This window comes from Macaca thibetana, chromosome 20 (genome assembly GCF_024542745.1).
Source record: "Macaca thibetana thibetana isolate TM-01 chromosome 20, ASM2454274v1, whole genome shotgun sequence".
NCBI lineage: Eukaryota > Metazoa > Chordata > Mammalia > Primates > Cercopithecidae > Macaca > Macaca thibetana.
This window is the reverse complement of record NC_065597.1, coordinates 75,404,193-75,424,593: the sequence shown is the minus strand read 5'-3', so window position 1 is coordinate 75,424,593 and position 20,401 is coordinate 75,404,193. Positions and strand designations below refer to the sequence as shown.

At 54.8% G+C, this 20,401-nt stretch overlaps 1 protein-coding gene across 3 annotated transcripts in view; it reads right to left on the bottom strand.

Annotated features, from left to right (window-relative positions):
* AXIN1 (axin 1) overlaps positions 1 to 20,401 on the bottom strand; it is a 67,660-nt gene that overhangs the window by 5,864 nt on the left and 41,395 nt on the right. For all 3 annotated transcript variants that reach the window (XM_050774675.1, XM_050774673.1, XM_050774674.1), the window contains 5 exons: positions 17,661 to 17,757; positions 11,540 to 11,677; positions 4,346 to 4,875; positions 3,768 to 3,938; positions 9 to 254 (listed from right to left, as the gene is read on the bottom strand). In XM_050774675.1, the coding sequence (XP_050630632.1) occupies positions 9 to 254; positions 3,768 to 3,938; positions 4,346 to 4,875; positions 11,540 to 11,677; positions 17,661 to 17,757 (1,182 nt within the window). The remainder of the gene's footprint in view (positions 1 to 8; positions 255 to 3,767; positions 3,939 to 4,345; positions 4,876 to 11,539; positions 11,678 to 17,660; positions 17,758 to 20,401) is intronic.

Genomic DNA, 20,401 nt, shown 5'->3' with positions numbered 1-20,401 from the left:
GGCCGTACCTCTGTTTGGAGGGTGCCCGGCTGGCTCTCTTTTCTTCCTCCTCCAGACGTCGGCGCGCCTCCTCCAGCTGGGTTAGGGGGTTGGGAGCTGGGTGGGGTGGCATCGTGGGGTCTTGGATGAAGAGGTGGGAGGGCTGCACGGAGGTCCGGAGCTGAGGGCCGGCCCAGGGGTGCACGGCCCCGGGGCGCTCAAGGGACAAGGGTCTGGAGTTCTCATGGGGCTGTGGCTTCCTTGTCCCTGAGGACCTTGGGGAACAAGAGAACAAGCTGTGGCTGTGGCCAACACCCTGGCCAGGTGGCCTGGTGGGGCTACACCCATCTCACAAGGGCAGCCTCCTTCAGGGGTAGGATAGGATGGGCTACTGGGGCCTGGCCACCAAGACACATGGATGTCCTCCTCAGACCACACAATAAAAACATCCCGGCCGGGCACAATGCCTCACGCCTATAATCCCAGCAGTTTGGGAGGCTGAGGTGGGCGATCACCAGAGGACGGGAGTTTGAGATCAGCCTAACATGGTGAAACCCCGTCCCTACTAAATATACAAAAGTAGCCGGGCGCCTGTAATCTCTGCTACTCTGGAGGCTAAGGCCAGAGAATGGCTCGAACTGGGGAACTGGAGGTTACAGTGAGCCAGGATCACGCCACTGCACTCCGACCTAGGTGACAGAGTGAGGCTCGGTCTCAGAAAAAAAGACAACAAAAAACCATCCCTGATTTGCCTGTAATCCCAATCCTCTGGGAGGCCAAGGTGGGCGGATCGCCTAAGGTCAGGACTTCAAGAAGAGCCTAGCCAACATGGCGAAACGATGACTCTACTCAAAAAATACAGAAAATTAGCCAGGTGTGGTGGTGGATACCAGTAAATTCCAGTTACTCGAGAGGCTGAGGCAGGAGAACTGCTTGAACCTGGGAGGCAGAGGTTGCAGTGAGCTGAGATTGCACCACTGCACTCCAGCCTAGGAAAGAGTGAGACTCCATCTCAAAAAAAAACAAAACAAACAAACAAACAAAAAAAAACTGGCCAGGCACGGTAATCCCAGCACGTTGGGAGGCCGAGGCGGGTGGATCACCTGAGGTCAGGAGTTCAGGACCAGCCTGGCCAACATGGTGAAACCCTGTTTCTACAAAAATACCAAGTTCACTGGGCATGATGTTGGGTGCCTGTAATCCCAGCTACTCAGGAGGCTTAGGCAGGAGAATCGTTTGAACCGGGGAGGTGGAGGGTGCAGTGAGTTGAGACCGGCCTATTGTACTCCAGCCTGAGCAACAGGAGCAAAACTCCATCTCAAGAAACAAAAAAGGCTGAGCGCAGTGGCTCACGCATGTAATCCCAGCACTTTGGGAGGCCGAATCACAAGGTCAAGAGATGGAGACATCCTGGCCAACATGGTGAAACCCCATCTCTATTAAAATACAAAAATTAGCTGGGCGTGGTAGTGCACGTGCTGTAGTCCCAGCTACTTGAGAGGCTAAGGCAGGAGAATCGCCTGAACCCAGGAAGCGGAGGTTGCAGTGAGCCGAGGTTGTGCCACTGCACTACAGCCTGAGCAACACAGTGCAACTCTGTCTCAAAAAAAAAAAAAATCCTTTCATGGTGACTTTTTTCTTTTTTTGAGACGGAGTTTTCCTCTTGTTGCCCAGGCTGGAGTGCAGTGGCGTGATCTCGGCTCACTGCAATCTCCGCCTCCCGGGTTCAAGCGATTCTACTGCCTCAGCCTCCCTAGTAGCTGTGATTACTGGCACCCGCCACCACACATGGCTAACTTTTTGTATTTCTTTTTAGTAGAGATGGGGTTTTGCATCCATTAACATTTGCATCCATTTAACAGCTTTACTGGGATATAAATTATATACTAATCCTAGGGGCCGAGGCTGCAGTGAACTGTGTAATTGCACCATTGCACTTCAGCCAGGGTGACAGAGAGACTCTGTCTCAAAAAATAACAAAAAAAAGTCTTAATGAATAAAAATTATAAATATGTTTCAAAGTAGAACGTATTAATACTTATCCTAAAATATGGGACATGCAGTATTTAGTATATACAGCTATATAAAAAAAGGATTCGGATGGGCGCAGTGGTTCATGCCTGTAATCCCAGCACTCTGGGAGGCCGAGGCGGGTGGATCACCAGAGGTCGGGAGTTCGAGATCAGCCTAACATGGTCACCCCCTCCGCTGTCTCTACTAAAAATACAAAAATCAGCCGGGCATGGTGGCACACACCTGTAATCCCAGCTACTCAGGAGGCTGAGGCAAGAGAATCGCTTGAACCCGGGAGGGGGAGGCTGCAGTTAGCCAAGACTGCACCACTGCACTCCAGCCCAGGGGGCAGAGCTAGACTCTGTCTCAAAAAAACAAAAAAAACAACAACAAAAAAAAACGCCAGGCGCGGTGTCTCACGCCTGTAATCCCAGCACTTTGGGAGGCCAAAGCAGGCGGATCATGAGGTCAGGAGATCGAGACCATCCTGGCTAACACGGTGAAACCCCGTCTCTACTAAAAATACAAAAAATTAGCTGGGCGTGTGGTGGGCACCTGTAATCCCAGCTACTCGGGAGGCTGAAGCAGAAGAATGGCGTGAACCCAGGAGGCAGAGCTTGCAGTGAGCTGAGATTGCACCACTGCACTCCAGCCTGGGCGACAGAGCGAGACTCCGTCTCAAAAAAAAAAAGATTCGAAGGCCAGGAGTGGTGACTCTCATGCCTGTAATCCCAGCATTTTGGGAGGCCAAGGTGGGAGGATCGCTTGAGACCCACCTGGGCAACACACTGAGACCCCTATCTCTACAAAAAATGAGCCAGGCATGGTGCTGTGCACCTCCGTTCCCTCAGGAGTCCCAGAAAAATGACGAGCCCGTCCCCATCCCAGTCAGCACCGATGGGGACCCCAAGGCCTCGTGGGACGGGCTTCCAACACAGGCAGAAGCACCGCGCCCCAGGCGCTCGGCTGCTCAAAAGTTCTCACCAAGTAATGTGGAGGGAGGTGCACCCTGGCTAGGGTCTGGGTGTGGGGGGGCAGATGAGGATCTAAGACTGAGAAAGCTGGGGCCACCTACCCACCAGGGCTGACACTTCCCAGCTGACCTGCCTCTGACCACGACGGGAAAATGGGGGGCACCACCTCTGTGGGGCCCCTGGCCCTCCTGCTGGGTTCTGGGCACAAGTGCAGGCCAAGGAGGCGAGCAGGGGCAACACCAAGACCGGCCCGGCGGGCAGCGGCAGGGGCTGGACCTGTGGTGCCAGGGCCTTGCTCCACACCTATACGAGGCCTCTGCCCTGCTGGGAGGAGAGCAGTGCTCAGGCTACACAAGAGCCTTTCCCAGCCCTCAGCAGGACGGCCAGGTGTGAGCACAGAAGGCTTCTCCATGGGTGCCCTGGGAGAGATGGCCAGCGGTGGCCTTCCCAGGTGACTTAGGTCATTCTCATGTGGGGGTCAGACTGGAAATGACCTCCCGAGAGCATCTGTGCTACCTGTGGGGTGACAGCCACGTTGGCTTCCCTCCCGCTCAGGGCTTCAGGGACAGTCTCTCTCTGGGGACACGAGATTTTCCTCCTGGAGACGTGAGGCCTCTCTCCCAGGCCCAGGGAGCCTGCTGGAGGATGCCCAGGAGAGTGCCCCAGTGAAAGCGGAAGTGTGAGGCATCAGAGGCGACACTCGCCGCACACACTGAAGCTGCACACAATGAAACTGTGCGGAGGCCAGAAGCGGCAAAGCAGGCCCCACGAGGCTGGCTGTGTGTGGGGGGGGGTGCTCACCCGTGGCCGGTCCTGCGGTGCCTGCTGATCTCCTTCTCCCCCTCAATGATCCACTGCATGATCTTCTGGTTCTTCTCTGCATCCTCCGAGGCACCTGGCACCTCAGCGCTGGCGCTCTTCCCTGACTCGGCCTTCTTGGCATTTCTTTTGCACGCCATGCCCGCCTTCCCACTGCAAAGGCAACAGCAAGAGTGGCGAGTCGCCCTGGCCTCCCGTGGCTGAGGCTGTGCCCCCACCCGGCCTCTGTAAGGCTCCCGCGGCACAGCAGCTGCCTGCTGGCTGTCCTGGTGCTGCCCGGGGTGTTTCCTCTTTAAACCCACAGGCGGTCACTGCTCATCCCTGAAGACTGAGGGTCAGTGGGAGCCAGGGTCGGGCTGTGGCCCCTGATCTTCATCTCCCACCTGAGGTCACGGCGTGGACTCCCCTGACCCGGGGCCCAGCCCACTCCCTCCAGCAGAGAGGGCTCCTGCCTGTTGCTGGTGGTCCTGGATTTCCTGAGTTTTACAGGGAGGTTCTGGCCTTCAACAGGGACACAGCCTCACCCCGAGCCCCCTCCTCACTGACAGGCACCTGCTCACCTGTGGGCCAGGCCATCGCTAGCGTTGGGGGCAGCGCCCACACTCTCTGAGTAGCCTCGGGACTTTGCCCCATGGCTGTGTGGTTCCGGACCCCACGCGAAGCTGCTCTGGGCCCTGCGGGCAGCCTCGGCCTCCACCTGCTCCTTGGGTCGGGCTGTGCTGTGGTGGACGTGGTGGTGGACGTGTCGGTGGTGGTGCAGGCCGGCCGCGTCCAGCTTCACCCCTGACTTGGGCGCATGCTTCCCGTGCCCCGAGGCGGCACTCCCCAGTGCCACCGGCATCTTGGCCATGTGCCCACTGTCCGGCGAGCGGTGGCCAGGCCCAGGTGACTGGCGGCCAGGTGTCCTCAGCACACGCTGTACGTGCTCGTCCAGGATGCTCTCGGGGTTCTCCTCGTGTGCATCCCGGAGCCCGGCACAGCCCACGTCCACACAGCGGGGTGGGAAGTGGTGCCAAGCAGGGGCAGGAGGCAGCTTGTGACACGGCCCTGGGAGCCCTGAGGATGGATCGCCGTCCTCACCTTCCTCCTCCTGTGTGGGGACAAGCAGCACCATCACCTCTCAGCACCAGCTGCACACTTGGGGAAAACAGAAAGCATCAGGCCTGGCCCAGCAGCCCCCAGCGATGCCGTCCCAGCCCAAGGTGGCTGGGAGCCCCTCCCCGCCAGTCCTGTCCCTGAGGATGGAGAGGCAGGATGGGGCATAGACAGAAGGAGCGGAGACAGCAAGGCCTCAAGGAATGCAGTGTATGTGTCGGCTGTGGGCGGAGCTCTGCAAGGATTTAGTTTAGTTTTATTCCTTTTTTGAGACAAGTTCTTGCTCTGTTGCCCAGGCTGGAGAACAGTGGTGTGATCACAGCTCACTGCAGCCTCCGCCTCCCGGGCTCAAGCGATCCTCCCACTTCAGCCTCCAGAATAGCGGAGACCACAGCCGTATGCCACCATGCCCGGCTAATTTTTTTGTATTTTGGGAACAGATGGGATTCTCACCATATTGGCCAGGCTGGTCTCGAATGCCTGAGCTCAAGCAAATTGCGTGCCTTGGCCTGTGTGTGTGTATATATATATATATACACACGTTATATGTGTATATATATGTTATACATATATAAGTTACCCAGGCTGGAGTGCAATGGTGCCATCTTGGCTCACTGCAACCTCTGCCTCCCAGGTTCAAGTGATTCTCCTACCTCAGCCTCCCAAGTAGCTGGGACTACAGGTGTGCACCACCACGCCCAGCTAATTTTTGTATTTTTAGTAGAGACAGGGTTTCACTATGTTGGCCACGCTGGTTTCGAACTCCTGACCTCGTGATCCACCCACCTCGGCCTCCCAAAGTGTTGGGATTACAGGCGTAAGCCACCGCGCCCGGCCTCCCCTTATATTTTAAGGAGAACCTTGCCCTTATACAGAAGGGCTCTTGGGCTTTGTACATGCTGTGATGCTTCTTGACGAACTTCCACATTAAGCCAGTGGAGTTTCACCTGATTCTCCGAGTTAACAGGTGGCGAAGCTTATCTGTCAGAGCAAACATTTGATCGCTTTAATTCCAAGTTGCATCTCATATTTATTTTCTCATCTTATTGGATTGACAAACTAAAAGTGTTGAGTAAATCTGGTATTAATACAATAGAAAGGGACGGAACTAAGCTACCACGTATGTATGTATGTATTTATTTATTTAGAGTCAGAGTCTTGCTCTGTCAGCCAGGCTGGAGTGCAGTGGCACAATCTTGGCTCACTGTAACCTCCACCTCCCGGGCTCAAGCAATCCTCCTGCCTCAGACTCCTGAGTAGCTGGGATTACAGGAGTGTGCCACCATGTCCAGCTAATTTTTTTGTATTTTTAGTAGAGACGCGGTTTCACCATGTAGGCCAGGCTGGTCTCCAACTCCTGACCTCAGGTAATCCACCGCCCTCGGCCTCCCAAAGTGCTGGGATTACAGGCGTGAGCCACCGCTCCCGGCCTATTTGTTTTTATTTTTTATTTTATTTTTTGAGACGAGTCTCACTCTGTCGCCCAGGCTGGAGTGTAGTGGCACCATCTGAGCTCACCGCAACCTCCGTCTCCTGGGTTCACACCATTCTCCTGCCACAGCCTCCTGAGTAGCTGGGACTACAGGCACCCGCCACCATGCCCAGCTAATTTTTTTATATTTTTAGTAGAGACGGGTTTCACCACGTTAGCCAGGATGGTCTCAATCTCCTGACCTTGCAATCTGCCTGACTCGGCCTCCCAAAGTGCCAGGATTACAGGTGTCAGCCACCACGCCCGGCCTATTTTTATTTATTTATTTATTTTCATTTGAGACGGAGTTTCGCTCTTGTGACCCAGGCTGTACTGCAATGACGCAATGTTGGCTCACTGCAGTCTCCGCCTCCCAGGTTCAAGTAATTCTCCTGCCTTAGCCTCCTGGGTAGCTGGGATTACAGGCACCCACCACCATGCCCAGCTACACTTTCTGTATTTTTAGTAGAGACGGGGTTTTACCACGTTGGCCAGGCTGGTCTCGAACTCCTGGCCTCAGGTGATCCACCCGCCTGGGTCTCCCAAAGTGCTAGGATTACAGGTTTGGGCCACTGCACCTGATCGCGGTGGTGCGATCACAGCTCAACGCAGCCTCAACCTCCAGGGCTCAAGCGATCCTCCTGCTTCAGCCTCCCAAGTAGCTGGGACTACAGGACACCACGCCTCATTAATTTCTTTTCTTTTTTTTTTTTTTTTTTGTAGAAATGGAGAGTCTCACTATGTTGTCCAGCCTGCTCTTAAACTCCTGGCTTCAAGTGATCCTCCCATCTTGGCCTTTCCAAGTGTTGGGATTACAGATGTGAATCACCGTGCACAGCCTACCTCTGTGTTTTAATATAAACAAACCCCCCAACGTTTAGCACCAAACTCTCACACCTGCAAAAGTGTCCAAACGCAACTGAACAGGCATGCTCCAGAGTTGCTGTGGGCTTGGCTGTGGGCACCTGCACCGGGGCTGAGGGTGAAATATGGCACTACAGAGGATAGACAGACGCTGGGGCAGAGCCAGAGGACAGGCAGGTGGTGGGCATCCCCTGGTGGATGTGGCTATGCTGCCTCCCTTTCCTTGTTTTTGTAGGGCTAAAAGGCCTGGGCACTCTGGGGAGAATTCTTAACCGAAGGTCTTCCTAGGGACTAAAAGTGTTTCAAGTTTTGATGCTGTTCGCCACCTCAGTCGAGGTCTGCATTGGCAGGAATTCCATCATGGGGCTGTGAAATGTTACAGATTAACTTAACCGTTCAGCTAATGGTTTTCGTTTTCTTCTTTGTACTTTAATTTCCCAAATTTTATGATGAAAATAGGTTTTTAAAAAATCTGGAGTTCGGCCGGGCGCAGTGGCTCATGCCTGTAATCCCAGCACTTTGGGAGGCCAAGGCGGGCGGATCATGAGGTCAGGAGATCGAGACCATCATGGCTAACACTGTGAAACCCCGTCTCTACTAAAAATACAAAAAATTAGCCAGGCATGGTGGCAAGTGCCTGCAGTCCCAGCTATAGGAAGTCTGAGGCAGGAGAATGGTATGAACACGGGAGGCAGAGCTTGCAGTGAGCCGAGATCGCGCCACTGCACTCCAGCCTGGGCAACAGTGCAAGACTCCGTCAAAAAAAAAAAAAAAAAAAAAAAAAAAAAAAGAATCTGGAGTACACGCCTGTAATCCCAGCACTTTGGGAGGCCGAGGCGGGCAGATCACGAGGTCAGGAGATCGAGACCATCCTGGCTAACACAGTGAAACCCCGTCTCTACTAAAAACACAAAAAAATTAGCTGGGCGTGGTGGCGGGCGCCTGTAGTCCCAGCTACTTGGGAGGCTGAGGCAGGAGAATGGCGTGAACCCAAGAGGCCGAGAGGCGGAGCTTGCAGTGAGTCGAGATCGCGCCACTGTACTCCAGCCTGGGTGACAGAGCAAGACTCCCGTCTCGAAAAAACAAAACAAAGAAAAACAAAAATCTGGAGTTATTCCTTTTAGGGAAGGACCACCACTCCCGGGCCCTGGTGGTGCTGGACAGAGCCAGGACTCTGCCGTGCTCCCTGTTGCTGGGACAGAGCCAGGACTCCATGGGGTGGGGAAGCCTTGAGAGTCAGAGGTGAGAGCCACACACTCAGCACCTGTGGCTACACCTGCCTTTAACATGTCCTGCCCAAGGCTGGGCGCAGTGGCTCATGCCTGAAATCCCAGTGCTTAGGGAGGCTGAGGTAGGAGGATCACTTGAGCCCAGGAGTTCAAGACCAGTGTCGGCAATATAGCAAGATTCCATCTCTACAAAAATTTTTTTTAAAATAAGTCTCACTCAAAATGTGAACGTGCCCTACCAGAAGCACACACTGCGAATGGGTCAAGGCACAAAGATCAGCAGAAAATTACAGAGGCCAACACGGCAGCAAAACAGCAAAGACTTTCCTTTCCTACGTTTCTTTTGTGAGCATGTTTGTTTAAGGGCTGGTAACCTTCACCTGCCACCCAAATGATGATGCTGACGTCACAGCCCGTGGACCCGGGTGTGGCCTGCCGACGTTTCCGTATTCGTGGCAACTCTTTTCCCAATGTTTGGTTTTCAGACAACAGCCCAGTAAGGCCCCCAGGCAGGCCCCAACGCCGCTGACCTCACGTGCGCACAGCCAGCCTCCCCAGGGCCACCCCAGGAAGCAAGGGAGCTGCTCCAGTGACCACCAGGTCTGCAAGGTGAGGCCTCACTCACCGCCACAGGAACCACGTGGCACTGATGCTGGTCCTGCCAGCCCTGGCTAGGTTCAGGATCTTGGAGGACAAATTCCCTGAGTCCTTTCTTTGGGGGACTGTGGAGAAGGTGAACTCGGCACCTGCAGAGCCCTGGAGCTGGCACCACCCACACCTGTGCCCTACCCAGATGAGAGTGACCCTCAGACCCAGGGCCAGGGGAGACGAGAGGATGCAGCTCCACATGGTGGCAGAACAATTCACCAAGGATAAAAAATTGATATGTGTGTGTGAGACATTTTCACACAAACCCCTTCATGGAGAGCTCCACCACCTGCAGCGACCACACCTGGTCCCCGACATGAATCTCAGCTACTCATTGAGCTGTGTAAGGTCTTCCCACCATCTCAACACAGTGCCCGGCGCTTGGTTTCCAAGCTCGGTTACCAGCTGCACCCTGCATCCACCCTCATGGTGGCATCTCCAGGCTTCAGGGCACAGCTCACCCGGGTTGTGGGTGAAAGAGTGGGTGCACCAAGGGGTCTCCTGTGGTCTGAGGAGAGCTGAGGGTCTGCATTTTACATCACGGATCAGGTGAATGGAAATGCTCAGAAGCGTATACGTTTTCTAAGTATTCATATTCACGAATATTGAAAGAATGAAGGACCCCCCCACCCACTTGATGGTGCCCATTTACCTCCCATAGGAATTAATCTGGCTAAGAGAAAAGCAACGGCTTTTTTTTTTTGAGGCAGGTTGCTCTGTCACCCAGGCTGGAGTTCAGTGGCACAGCCTCGGCTCACTGTAGCCTTGACCTCCCGGGCTCAAGTGATCCTCCCACCTCAGCTTCCTGAATACCTGGGACCACAGGTGTGTGCTACTGTGCCCGGCTAATTTTGAAATTTTTTCTAGAGACAGGAATTTGCCACGTTGCCCAGGCTGGGTTCCAACTGCTGGGCTCAAGTGTTTCACTCGCCTCAGCCCCCCGCAGTGTTGGGGTCACTGGTGTGCACTGCCTGCCCAGCCCACAAGGGCAGCTCTGCAAGTGAGACATCCAGGTAGGAAGGGGTCTCCAGAGAAACTCCAGGCGGCCCGCGCACTGCGAGGAGCGCACACTGGGGTGGAGCCACAGAAGTATGCGCCATTTGCAGTGGGGAGGAGCCTGGCCCCGCCTCTTCCTGGGTGGAACCTGGGATTCAGTTTGCCAGGCAGGAAGCATACTAGCAGAACTCTGGCTTTGTGGGAAGTTTTTTTTTTGAGGTAGAGTTTCACTTGTCACCCACGCTGGAGTACAGTGGCTCAATCTCGGCACAGTGAAGCCTCCACCTCCCAGGTTCAAGCGATTCTCCAGCCTCAGCCTCCTGAGTAGTTGAGGTTACAGGCGCCTGCCGCCACACCCGGCTAATTTTTGTATTTTTCTTTTTTTTTTTTTGAGACGGAGTCTCGCTCTGTCGCCCAGGCTGGAGTGCAGTGGCGCGATCTCGGCTCACTGCAAGCTCTACCTCCCGGGTTCACGCCATTCTCCCGCCTCAGCCTCCGAGTAGCTGGGACTACAGGCGCCCACCACCTCGCCCGGCTAGTTTTTTGTATTTTTAGTAGAGACGGGGTTTCACCATGTTAGCCAGGATGGTCTCGATCTCCTGACCTCGTGATCTACCCGCCTCGGCCTCCCAAAGTGCTGGGATTACAGGCTTGAGCCACCGCGCCCGGCCAATTTTTGTATTTTTCATTAGAGATGGTGTTTCGCCATGTTGGCCAGGCTGGTCTGGAACTCCTGACCTCGGGTGATCCGCCTGCCTCAGCCTCCCAGAGTGTTGGGATTACAGGTGTGAGCCACCGTGCCTGCCTGTTTCCCTTTTTACCTTTTCACCCAATAAACTCTGTCCTTCTCACCCTTCAAATTGTCTGTGAGCCTAATTTTTCGTGGCCATGTGAAAGGGACCTGTCTTTAGCTGAACTCAGCAAAGAGTCCTACAACACAAGTGCCTAGAGGCTCGTGCACCATGGCCCTCAAGGAACCAAGAGTGACCAGGAGGTGGTGGAACTTCTCAGGCATCGCAGCCCCTGAGTGCACGTAGAAGAAAACTCCTGCATGCCACTAGCCCTTCCTGCTCTGCACATGCTCATCCCACTTGCCGGCCTCATGGGGTGAAGAAGTTGAGATCACCTGCTGCAGCCTCAGCTTGTGGCCCTGCTACCCACGAAGGACCAGGTACAGCAGGCAGCTGTGTCACCCCCGGCCCCTTCAATGCGGGTGACCAAGGTGTGTCTCTGGGCCTCTGAGGGTGGGATGGGGCCGCTGGACATCCCATCCTGAGCTGGGGCTTGGCTGCGGAGAAAGGGGCATGGGGGATTCAGCAGGGAGGCCTCATGGGTCAGCAGGCCTCGGCCAGCCCTGGGCATCCCCGCGAGGAATCGGGGCCAAAGCTGTCCTGATCATCAGGACATCCTAGCTGTAAGAGAACAGCAGGACACCACCGAGGCCCACTCACCATGCGCACGCGCTTCAGCCGCTCCTCCAGCTTCTCCTCAGCCTCCCGTGTGCGCTGCACGGCCTCCAGGCGGTGGATGAGCTCCTCAGCGAACTTCTGAGGTTCCACACGGACTTCCTTCGGCACCCGGTACGTGCGCTGCGAGGGAGAGGACGGTGAGGCATGGGGGTTGAAAGGTCACTGCTAAAACATTTCTTTGTGAAGGGAAAGGGCGTGTGCTAGCTCTGTTGTATTTTATTTTTTTATTTTTTTGAGACGAACTCTCACTCTATCGCCTAGACTGGAGTGCAATGGCACGATCTCAGCTCACTGCAACCTCTGCTTCCCAGGTTCAAGCGATTCTCCTGCCTCAGTCTCCCAAGTAGCTGAGACTACAGGTGCCCGCCACCGCGCCTGGCTAATTTTTGTATTCTTAGTAGGGATGAGGTTTTATCATGTTGGCCAGGCTGGTCTCCAACTCCTGACCTCAGGTGATCCGCCCGCCTCAGCCTCCCAAAGTGTTGGGATTACAGGTGTGAGCCACCAGGCCCAGCCTTTGTTTTTTTTTTTTTTTTTTGGAGACGGAGTCTCGCTCTGTCACCCAGGCTGGAGTGCAGTGGCCGGATCTCAGCTCACTGCAAGCTCCGCCTCCCGGGTTCACGCCATTCTCCTGCCTCAGCTTCCCGAGTAGCTGGGACTATAGGCGCCCGCCACCTCGCCCGGCTAGTTTTTTGTATTTTTTAGTAGAGACGGGGTTTCACCGTGTTAGCCAGGATGGTCTCGATCTCCTGACCTCGTGATCCGCCCGTCTCGGCCTCCCAAAGTGCTGGGATTACAGGCATGAGCCACTGCGCCCGGCCGCCTTTGTTGTATTTTAAAGCAAGAGTTTACTTTTTCCTCCTTTCAGTTGGGAATCAACTTCCTCACGGCCCCCCTTTTCCTGTCTGGCTAGTCTGTCCATCATTCCCCCACAGACCCAGGAGACAGGGCTGCTTCTTTCCAGCATCTCCCCACTACCAGATCAAGAGGCCTGAGCAGGGCAGCTTCAGGACACACAGCCAGCGCTCCCCATCCGCTTCAGAGAAACACTCGAGGAGACGCCCGCAGCGGGTGTGAGCAGAAGACCCCCGAGGCCCCAGGGCAGGGAAGGACACACAGGATTTGGAGGACAGGGGAGGTCTGGGAAAGGCGGGTTTTCCTTTTTAAAAGAATGTAAAGGCCAGGTGGTGGCTCACGCCTATAGTCACAGCATTTTGGGAAGTAGAGGCGAGCAGATCACTTGAGGTCAGAAATTAGACACCAGCCTGGCCAAAAAAGACCTCGTCTCTACAAAAAAAATTTTGTTTTAATTAGCCAGGTGTGGTGGCATCTGTGGTCCCGACTACTTGGGAGCTGAGGTGGGAGGATTGCGCAAGCCCTGGGAGATCAAGGCTGCAGTGAGCCGAGTTCACGCCACTGCCCTGCAGCCTGGGTGAGAGAGTGAGACCCCGTCTCAAAATAATAATAACAACAACAATATATCTGCAGTGTATTTTACAGTAATGCACCATATAGCTTTTTAAAAAAATAGAGATGGGGGTCTTGCTTCCCAGGCTAGCCTCAAACTCCTCCCACCTTGGCCTCCCAAAGCACTGGATTACAGGTGTGAGCCACCATGCCTGGCGTTGTGTAACTTTTGAGGGTACTTCATTTTAAATTTCAAACTTCAAAACAGCTGCAAAAATAGAACAAGGAATTCCCGTCCACCTTCACTCAGATTCCCCAAGGGCTGACATTCTGCCATAAGTACTTTATCATTCTCGCACCGGCAGGCGCACACACACACACATAGGCACACACACAGGCACACACACACGCCCACACATGGGCAGGCACACGCCCAGGCACACACACACAGAGGCACACACACAGAGGCGCACACACATACAGGCACACACACATACAGGCACGCTCACTGCTCTGAACCAGTTAGAGTGTATTTAACAAAAGCAAGGTCGCTCTCATACCTAACCACAGTACAAATATAGATGGTTAAAAAAACTGACCCCGATACAGTAACATCATGTGGCAGATATTATTCCAATTTTGCCAGCTGCTCCAATAACATCCTTCACGGCAAAACATGCTTTAAAATCCAGGCTACCAGTGTCTAAGCCGTGGAGGGATGGAGCCAGGGACAGCTCCCCTGTGACTGCAAGCAGGGTGGCAGCTGGGAGGTGGGACCCTCCGTGTGTGTGGCCTTCCTGCCCTTCCGCCATGGGCTCTGGCGCAGTCCTGGCTCTGTGCACCCCAGTTTCTCATCTACACAATGAAAGTAGAAACAGCACCTAACCCTCAGAACGATGGGGCGAGACGGGACACGGAAGCTATACAAAAGGCCTCCTCCGGGCTCAGATGCTCCACAGTAGACGGGGCTCAGAGAGAGGCTGGGCCTGGAACCACAGGCTTCACTTCAGGGAACATGGGAGTATGAAGGGGCCAAGGGCACGCCCAGGGCACTGGGTGATGTCTCAGAGCTGGGAGAAGTCACTGCTGGAGTCTCGGCCGTGCCCAGTGTCGGGAAGGGTCTGTCCCGGAGCCAAGGATGAATATCCAGTGCTTCTAGAAGATGATGAGGAAGGCTGGGGCTGGCACCAGCAGGGACATGGGCCGGTGTGTCCAGATGTGTGGACAGCAGGGCATCCATACAGATGGCAAGGAACTAACAAGCCACCCTTTCCCGCTGCAGCCGGGCCCCGGAGGCTGGGTGGCTGGGGGGCCATGCTGGCTTTTCCGTGCCCAATGCTGGGCAAGGCGCAAAGGCGGGAGTGGCACACACAGGACTGGGAGCTGCCAGTACTGCAGGGACCACAGCTGCTGTGTCTGCAGATAGCCAGAGGCACAGACAGGAGCACTCATGGTCTGAACAGTCAGCACCACAGAGACCAAGAGCAGGACGAAAAGCCCATCATCAGGCCCAGACAGCAGCACGGCCGAGGGGCCAAGAGGAGTGCTCAGGCCGCCACGCGAGCTCCATAAAAAGACTCCAAGGGGGGCCGGGTGCAGTGGCTCACGCCTGTAATCCCAGCACTTTGGGAGGCCGAGGTGGGTGGACCACGAGGTCAGGAGATCGAGACCATCCTGGCTAACACATTGAAACCCCGTCTCTACTAAAAATACAAAAAAATTAGCCGGGCGTGGTTGCGGGCGCCTGTAGTCCCAGCTACTCAGGAGGCTGAGGCAGGAGAATGGCGTGAACCTGGGATGCGGAGCTTGCAGTGAGCAGGGATCACACCCCTGCACTTCAGCCTGGGCGACAGAGGGAGACTCCGTCTCAAAAAATAAATAAATAAAAATAAAAATAAAAAATAAGACTCCAGAGAGCAGCACAGCTGAGGGGCCAAGAGGAGCACTCAGGCCGCCACGCGAGTTCCATAAAAAGACTCCAGGTGGCCCTGCAGGCTGCGTCACCACGGTTCTGAGAACAGCAAAACTGTCAGAGTCATCACATTTACGAGAATGGCAACCTCTCCAGCTTTGGAGGAACAGAAAAAAATACCATAAAAGAAAAAGCCAAGTAAATGAAAACGTGAAACTTCAAAGTAATTACAAAGGCCAAAGATCACCAGGGATTCTGGGACCAGATGCGGCAAAGCCACGGCCCCCAACCTTTCGGCACCAGGGACCAGTTTCATGGAAGACAATTTTTCCACGGACAGCTGGGGCGGGGGGGTTTCGGGATGAACCTGCTCCACCTCTCATGGTCAGGTGTTAAAAAGTCTCACACGGGGCATGCAGCCTGGACATCCATGGGTGCAGCCACAACAGGGTTCTGCTCCTATGAGCATCTAAGCTGCTCCCATCCTGCTGTGCCTGCTGCAGAGCCATGGACCCACCAGAGAAACAGCATAGCTTTCGCAAAATCAAGGCCCTCAACAGAGCAGAAGCGGGCGGTGCAGCCATGGCACGTCCTGCTAGCCCATCGGCTTCCTGGGCCTCCCCGCCTCGGCTCACCACCATCCTCAGGTGCAATTTCCCAGTAGCAGCAGTCAGCAGGCCCCGGGCAGCTGTGCTCGTGCTGTGGGTTTGTCACTTGGGCCTCTGGCTGAGGGACTGCCCACCGAAGGTTCCAACCACAGCCCCGCCTGACAGGCCACATGGACTCGATCCAGGTTCCTACAGAGCCTCTGATGAGGTCGTTTGCTGCAGGCTGTTCACACAGAAACGCACAGTGGCCCCCACCCCACCACACAAGGGCCCTCTGGTAGTGCGGCATGTGGCAGGGCCTGCTCCTGACTGTGCCTGCCGCCTCTGATGGCTTCATCTTCCCGGTGACTCAACTGTGACCCTCCAGGACCTGAGGGCTCTGTGCTTCCCTCGGTTCTGGAAGGTTCTGATGACACCAGGGACTCGCCATCGGCCTCCTCTTTTCTCTGTGTTGCATCCTGAGAGGTCTTTCCAGGTCCACGTTCCAGGCACCAACGCACTCCTCAGCTTTTGTCCTTCCTGACCCTTCCAAGGGGAGGTTGTCTGCCTGACGCCCCCTCATTCAGAGTCCGTGACATGCACTTTCTACACATGAAGATTCTGACCAGCACCCCAAAATCGGGGCACCCCTGTGGACAGAAGCCTTCCACAGGTTTCAGCCCACTCAAGCCCCATCCTCAGGGGCACACAGGGCTGGCCTGGGCCTGTGGTCGCTCAGCTGTCTTGTCTCTCAGGCCTCCTTCATCAGGGCGGCTCTGCGGGTTCTGGACGTTTGGGATCTGTGACTTGAAAATCAGAGGCCGGTGGCTGTGCAGGAGCCGTCGACTTGGGCTGTGACCTCATGATAGCTTTCGGCCATGCCTGGCAGGCAGGGCCCCAGACCTTCCAGAGCACACGCACACACGCACGCACCCACACATGGCCTACAATATCATCTGCTTTTTGTTAAGTAGACACCATGAGCGCCTAGTTTTAGCCAAACCTGAGTCAAGGGTTGGCTGGCATCTTCTCAGAAGTGAGAACAAACCAACATCCTTTCTTTTCAACCATAAAGAAATTCCTGACTTGGAAACTGATGTCTGCAGAAAAGCTAAAAGGCTAAGAAATCCTGACCAAGATTTCAATGTCAATGTTGTCAATGCTCTCAAAATGCCTACTTCCCTGCACAGACACTCATATGGTCACGTGGTTCACCCTCAGACACCGCAGCTAACAGTGGGTTGAGAACAACCCACAGTTGAGGCTGGGTGTGGTGGCTCACACCTGTAATCCCAGCCCTTTGGGAGGCCAAGATGGGCGGATCACGAGGTCAGGAGATTGAGATCACCCTGGCTAATACGATGAAACCCCATCTCTACTAAAAATACAAAAAAAGTAGCCGGGTGTGGTGGCGGGCGCCTGTAGTCCCAGCTACTCAGGAGGTTGAGGCAGGAGAATGATGTGAACCCAGGAGGCATAGCTTACAGTGAGAGCAAAACTCCCGTCTCAAAAAAAGAAACAAAAAAACAAAAAAACACTGCTTTTCTCACCTTCTCATAAACATCCTTCCTGTTCAGTCAACCCATCAAAATAAGGACAGATCATTAATCTGTTCATCAACATAGGAGTGCTCTGGAGACAGAGTCAGGCTGTGCTGGGCTCCAGCCGGCACTCAGCTCTGTGACCTGATGACCAGCCAAGCCCCCATGCCCGAGACTGGGCAAAGGCACCATTATTCTATCCAACAGTGAAAGCCGAGGCAGTTTTAAAATCAAGACGTTCACCCAGAGGTGACCCTCGTTCAGCCACAAAAACACCAAGTTTTCCCCAAGCGCTGTGCAGGGGCCAGGTCTGGGCTCTGAGTCATGAGAAAGGCTCAGAGTTCTCCCCTTGAGGGGAAGCACCCAACTTCACAAGGCAAGACACTTCCTACCACCAGGGAGGGTGTGGCCTCAGGGCGTGGGGGCCCTCTTGAATGAACAGCTCCCTCTGGGCCCTAAATGCTGCCTGAGACTAGATGTCCCCAGCCACCCTCAGGGACTGGCCACGTGCAGATGTTTCTGGGATCACACGCTTACGCCTAGAGGTAAGCCCGGCTCGTGGGAAGTCTGGCAAGTGCCTTTCCTGCGCGCCAGTTCACCAGGCCCACGCTGAGCGGGGAGGACGATGGGCTGAGGGCCGCAGAACCAGTACTTACGGGAATGTGAGGTAGGGGCACCCGCCCGTTGACCTGCACGCTCTCCTGCATCTCCCTGCGGTGCTGCTTACGGATCCTGTACGGAGGGATCCCATCCCTGTCCAGGAGAAAGAGGCAGCCGTTAACTCAGAGAGGAGCAGGAGGGCCAGCACCGTGCCAGTAGGGCTGCCGGCCCCGACCGCCAGTCAGCAGGCAATGGTGATGACACCCGTGAGCCACCACCGAGACACGTGCACACGGGTGATGCAGGCACCCATATGTGTGCAGGGGAACATGTGCACACTCATGTACACACAAAGGTTCACATGTGACGGTAAAGCCCAGGTGCCCAGACACGCACCCTCCCAGCTGGTGTTTACTGGGCACCTCCATAAAGCCTCCTTGTGCCTGCCTGTTCTTTAAGGCCTGACAGCTGAGAGTGATTTCTACACACTTTTAAAGGGTAGGGGAAGAATCTGTGACAGGGACTGCATGTGGCTGCAAAGTCTCACATATTCACTGCCAGCCCTGCATGGGAAACGTTTGCTGGTCCCTGCTTGTGGCCTAGACCATGGTGCAGTGTGCCTGCCTTGGAGGGCATTGCTAAACGGACCAAAAACATTTCAAGGTTTGCACAGTGAGCAGCCAGGACAACCAGCGCCCCACGGAAAGGTAAGAGATGCCAAGGCTGCACACTCTGCTTCTCTCCAGGAGCTGGCAGGGCAGTGTGGTCTCTGAGGGAGGCACAAGGTAGCTTTTTTTTTTTTTTTTTTTTTTTTTTTTTTTGAGACGGAGTCTCGCTCTGTCGCCCAGCCCAGGCTGGAGTGCAGTGGCGCGATCTCGGCTCACTGCAAGCTCCACCTCCCGGGTTCACGCCATTCTCCTGCCTCAGCCTCCCGAGTAGCTGGGGCTACAGGCGCCCACAACCGTGCCCGGCTAATTTTTTGTAATTTTTAGTAGAGACGGGGTTTCACCGTGGTCTCGATCTCCCGACCTTGTGATCCGCCCGCCTCGGCCTCCCAAAGTGCTGGGATTACAGGCGTGAGCCACCAAGCCCGGCCACAAGGTAGCTCTTTCGCAACAGGTTTTTTTTTTTTTTTTGAGACGGAGTCTCTCGCTCTATTGCCCAGGCTGGAATGCAGTGGCGTGATCTCGGCTCACTGCAAGCTCTGCCTCCCAGGTTCACACCATTCTCCTGCCTCAGCCTCCCGAGTAGCTGGGACTACAGGCGGCCGCCACCACGCCCGGCTAGTTTTTTGTATTTTTAGTAGAGACGGTGTTTCATTGTGTTAGCCAGGATGGTCTCGATCTCCTGACCTCGTGATTCGCCCGCCTCGGCCTCCCAAAGTGCTGGGATTACAGGCATGAGCCACCACGCCCGGCCCACAACACGTTTTCTTTATAAACCCTTTAGAAGATCATAAAAAACACATAAGTCAAATTATACATGGTCTGAAAAATGATACCAGGGTTAAGATAACTCACTCACAACCATCCTTCAAGAAAGCCCTCGCCCTCTCCCCGCTAATAGAAAAGCTGCCTTCGGGCCAGGTGCAGTAGCTCACGCCTGTAATCCCAGCACTTTGGGAGGCTGAGATGGGTGGATCAAGAGGTCAGGAGATTGAGACCATCGTGGCTAACATGTGAAACTCTGTCTACTAAAAATACAAAAAATTAGGTGAGTGTGGTGGCGGGCGCCTGTATCCCAGCACTTTGGGAGCACTACTCAGGAGGCTGAGGCAGGAGAATGGTGTGAACCAGGGAAGCAGAGCTTGCAGAGAGCTGAGATTGCGCCACTGCACTCCAGCCTGGGCGACACAGCGAGACTCCGTTTCAAAAAAGAAAAAAGAGGCCGGGCGCGGTGGCTCAAGCCTGTAATCCCAGCACTTTGGGAGGCCGAGATGGGCGGATCACGAGGTCAGGAGATCGAGACCATCCTGGCTAACACAGTGAAACCCTGTTTCTACTAAAAAAATACAAAAAAATAGCCGGGCGAGGTGGCGGGCGCCTGTAGTCCCAGCTACTCGGGAGGCTGAGGCAGGAGAATGGCGCAAACCCGGGAGGCGGAGCTTGCAGTGAGCTGAGATCCGGCCACTGCACTCCAGCCTGGGGGACGGAGCCAGACTCCATCTCAAAAAAAAAAAAAAAAAAAAAAAAAAAAAAAAAAAAAGGAAAGAAAGGAAAGAAAGGAAAGAAAAGAAAGAAAAGAAAGAAAGAAAAGAAAAGAAAGAAAGGAAAAGCCGCCTTCAGAAGCATGGCAGCTCCACGGATCCGTGCCGCACCCAGGGGCCTCCCAGAGCTGCCAGGAGACACAGGGCAACGTGAGAGAGCGCCCAACCCAGGGCTGCATGGCAGACACGGCACCTCCTGAGGCATCCTCAGCTGTCACAGCACCACTAAGTGCTGTGGGCAATGGTGAGCCAAGTCCAGGTCTGGCTTGGTCACGGTGGGCGTCAGGAACAAGCGAATCTACAACTCACCTAACACTTGCCTCGGGGGTTTGTTCAAGGGCACTGAAGCCACCACTCTACTGGTTTCCCAGATGTGACACTTGGATGGGGAAATTTCACAGGCCTCTGTGGATAAGGCACTGTCCCCACATCTGTGTCCACAGCCCACAGCCTCTGGAGCGCCATGTGGAACAGTTGTGAGCTCGCCCCCAGCACAAAAGCAGAGCCCAGCTGCCCCACCGGAATGATGCTCTTCACCTGTCCACTTTTTACCTCTGATGTACTTTCAAGTATGTGTAGCAATTTTACATG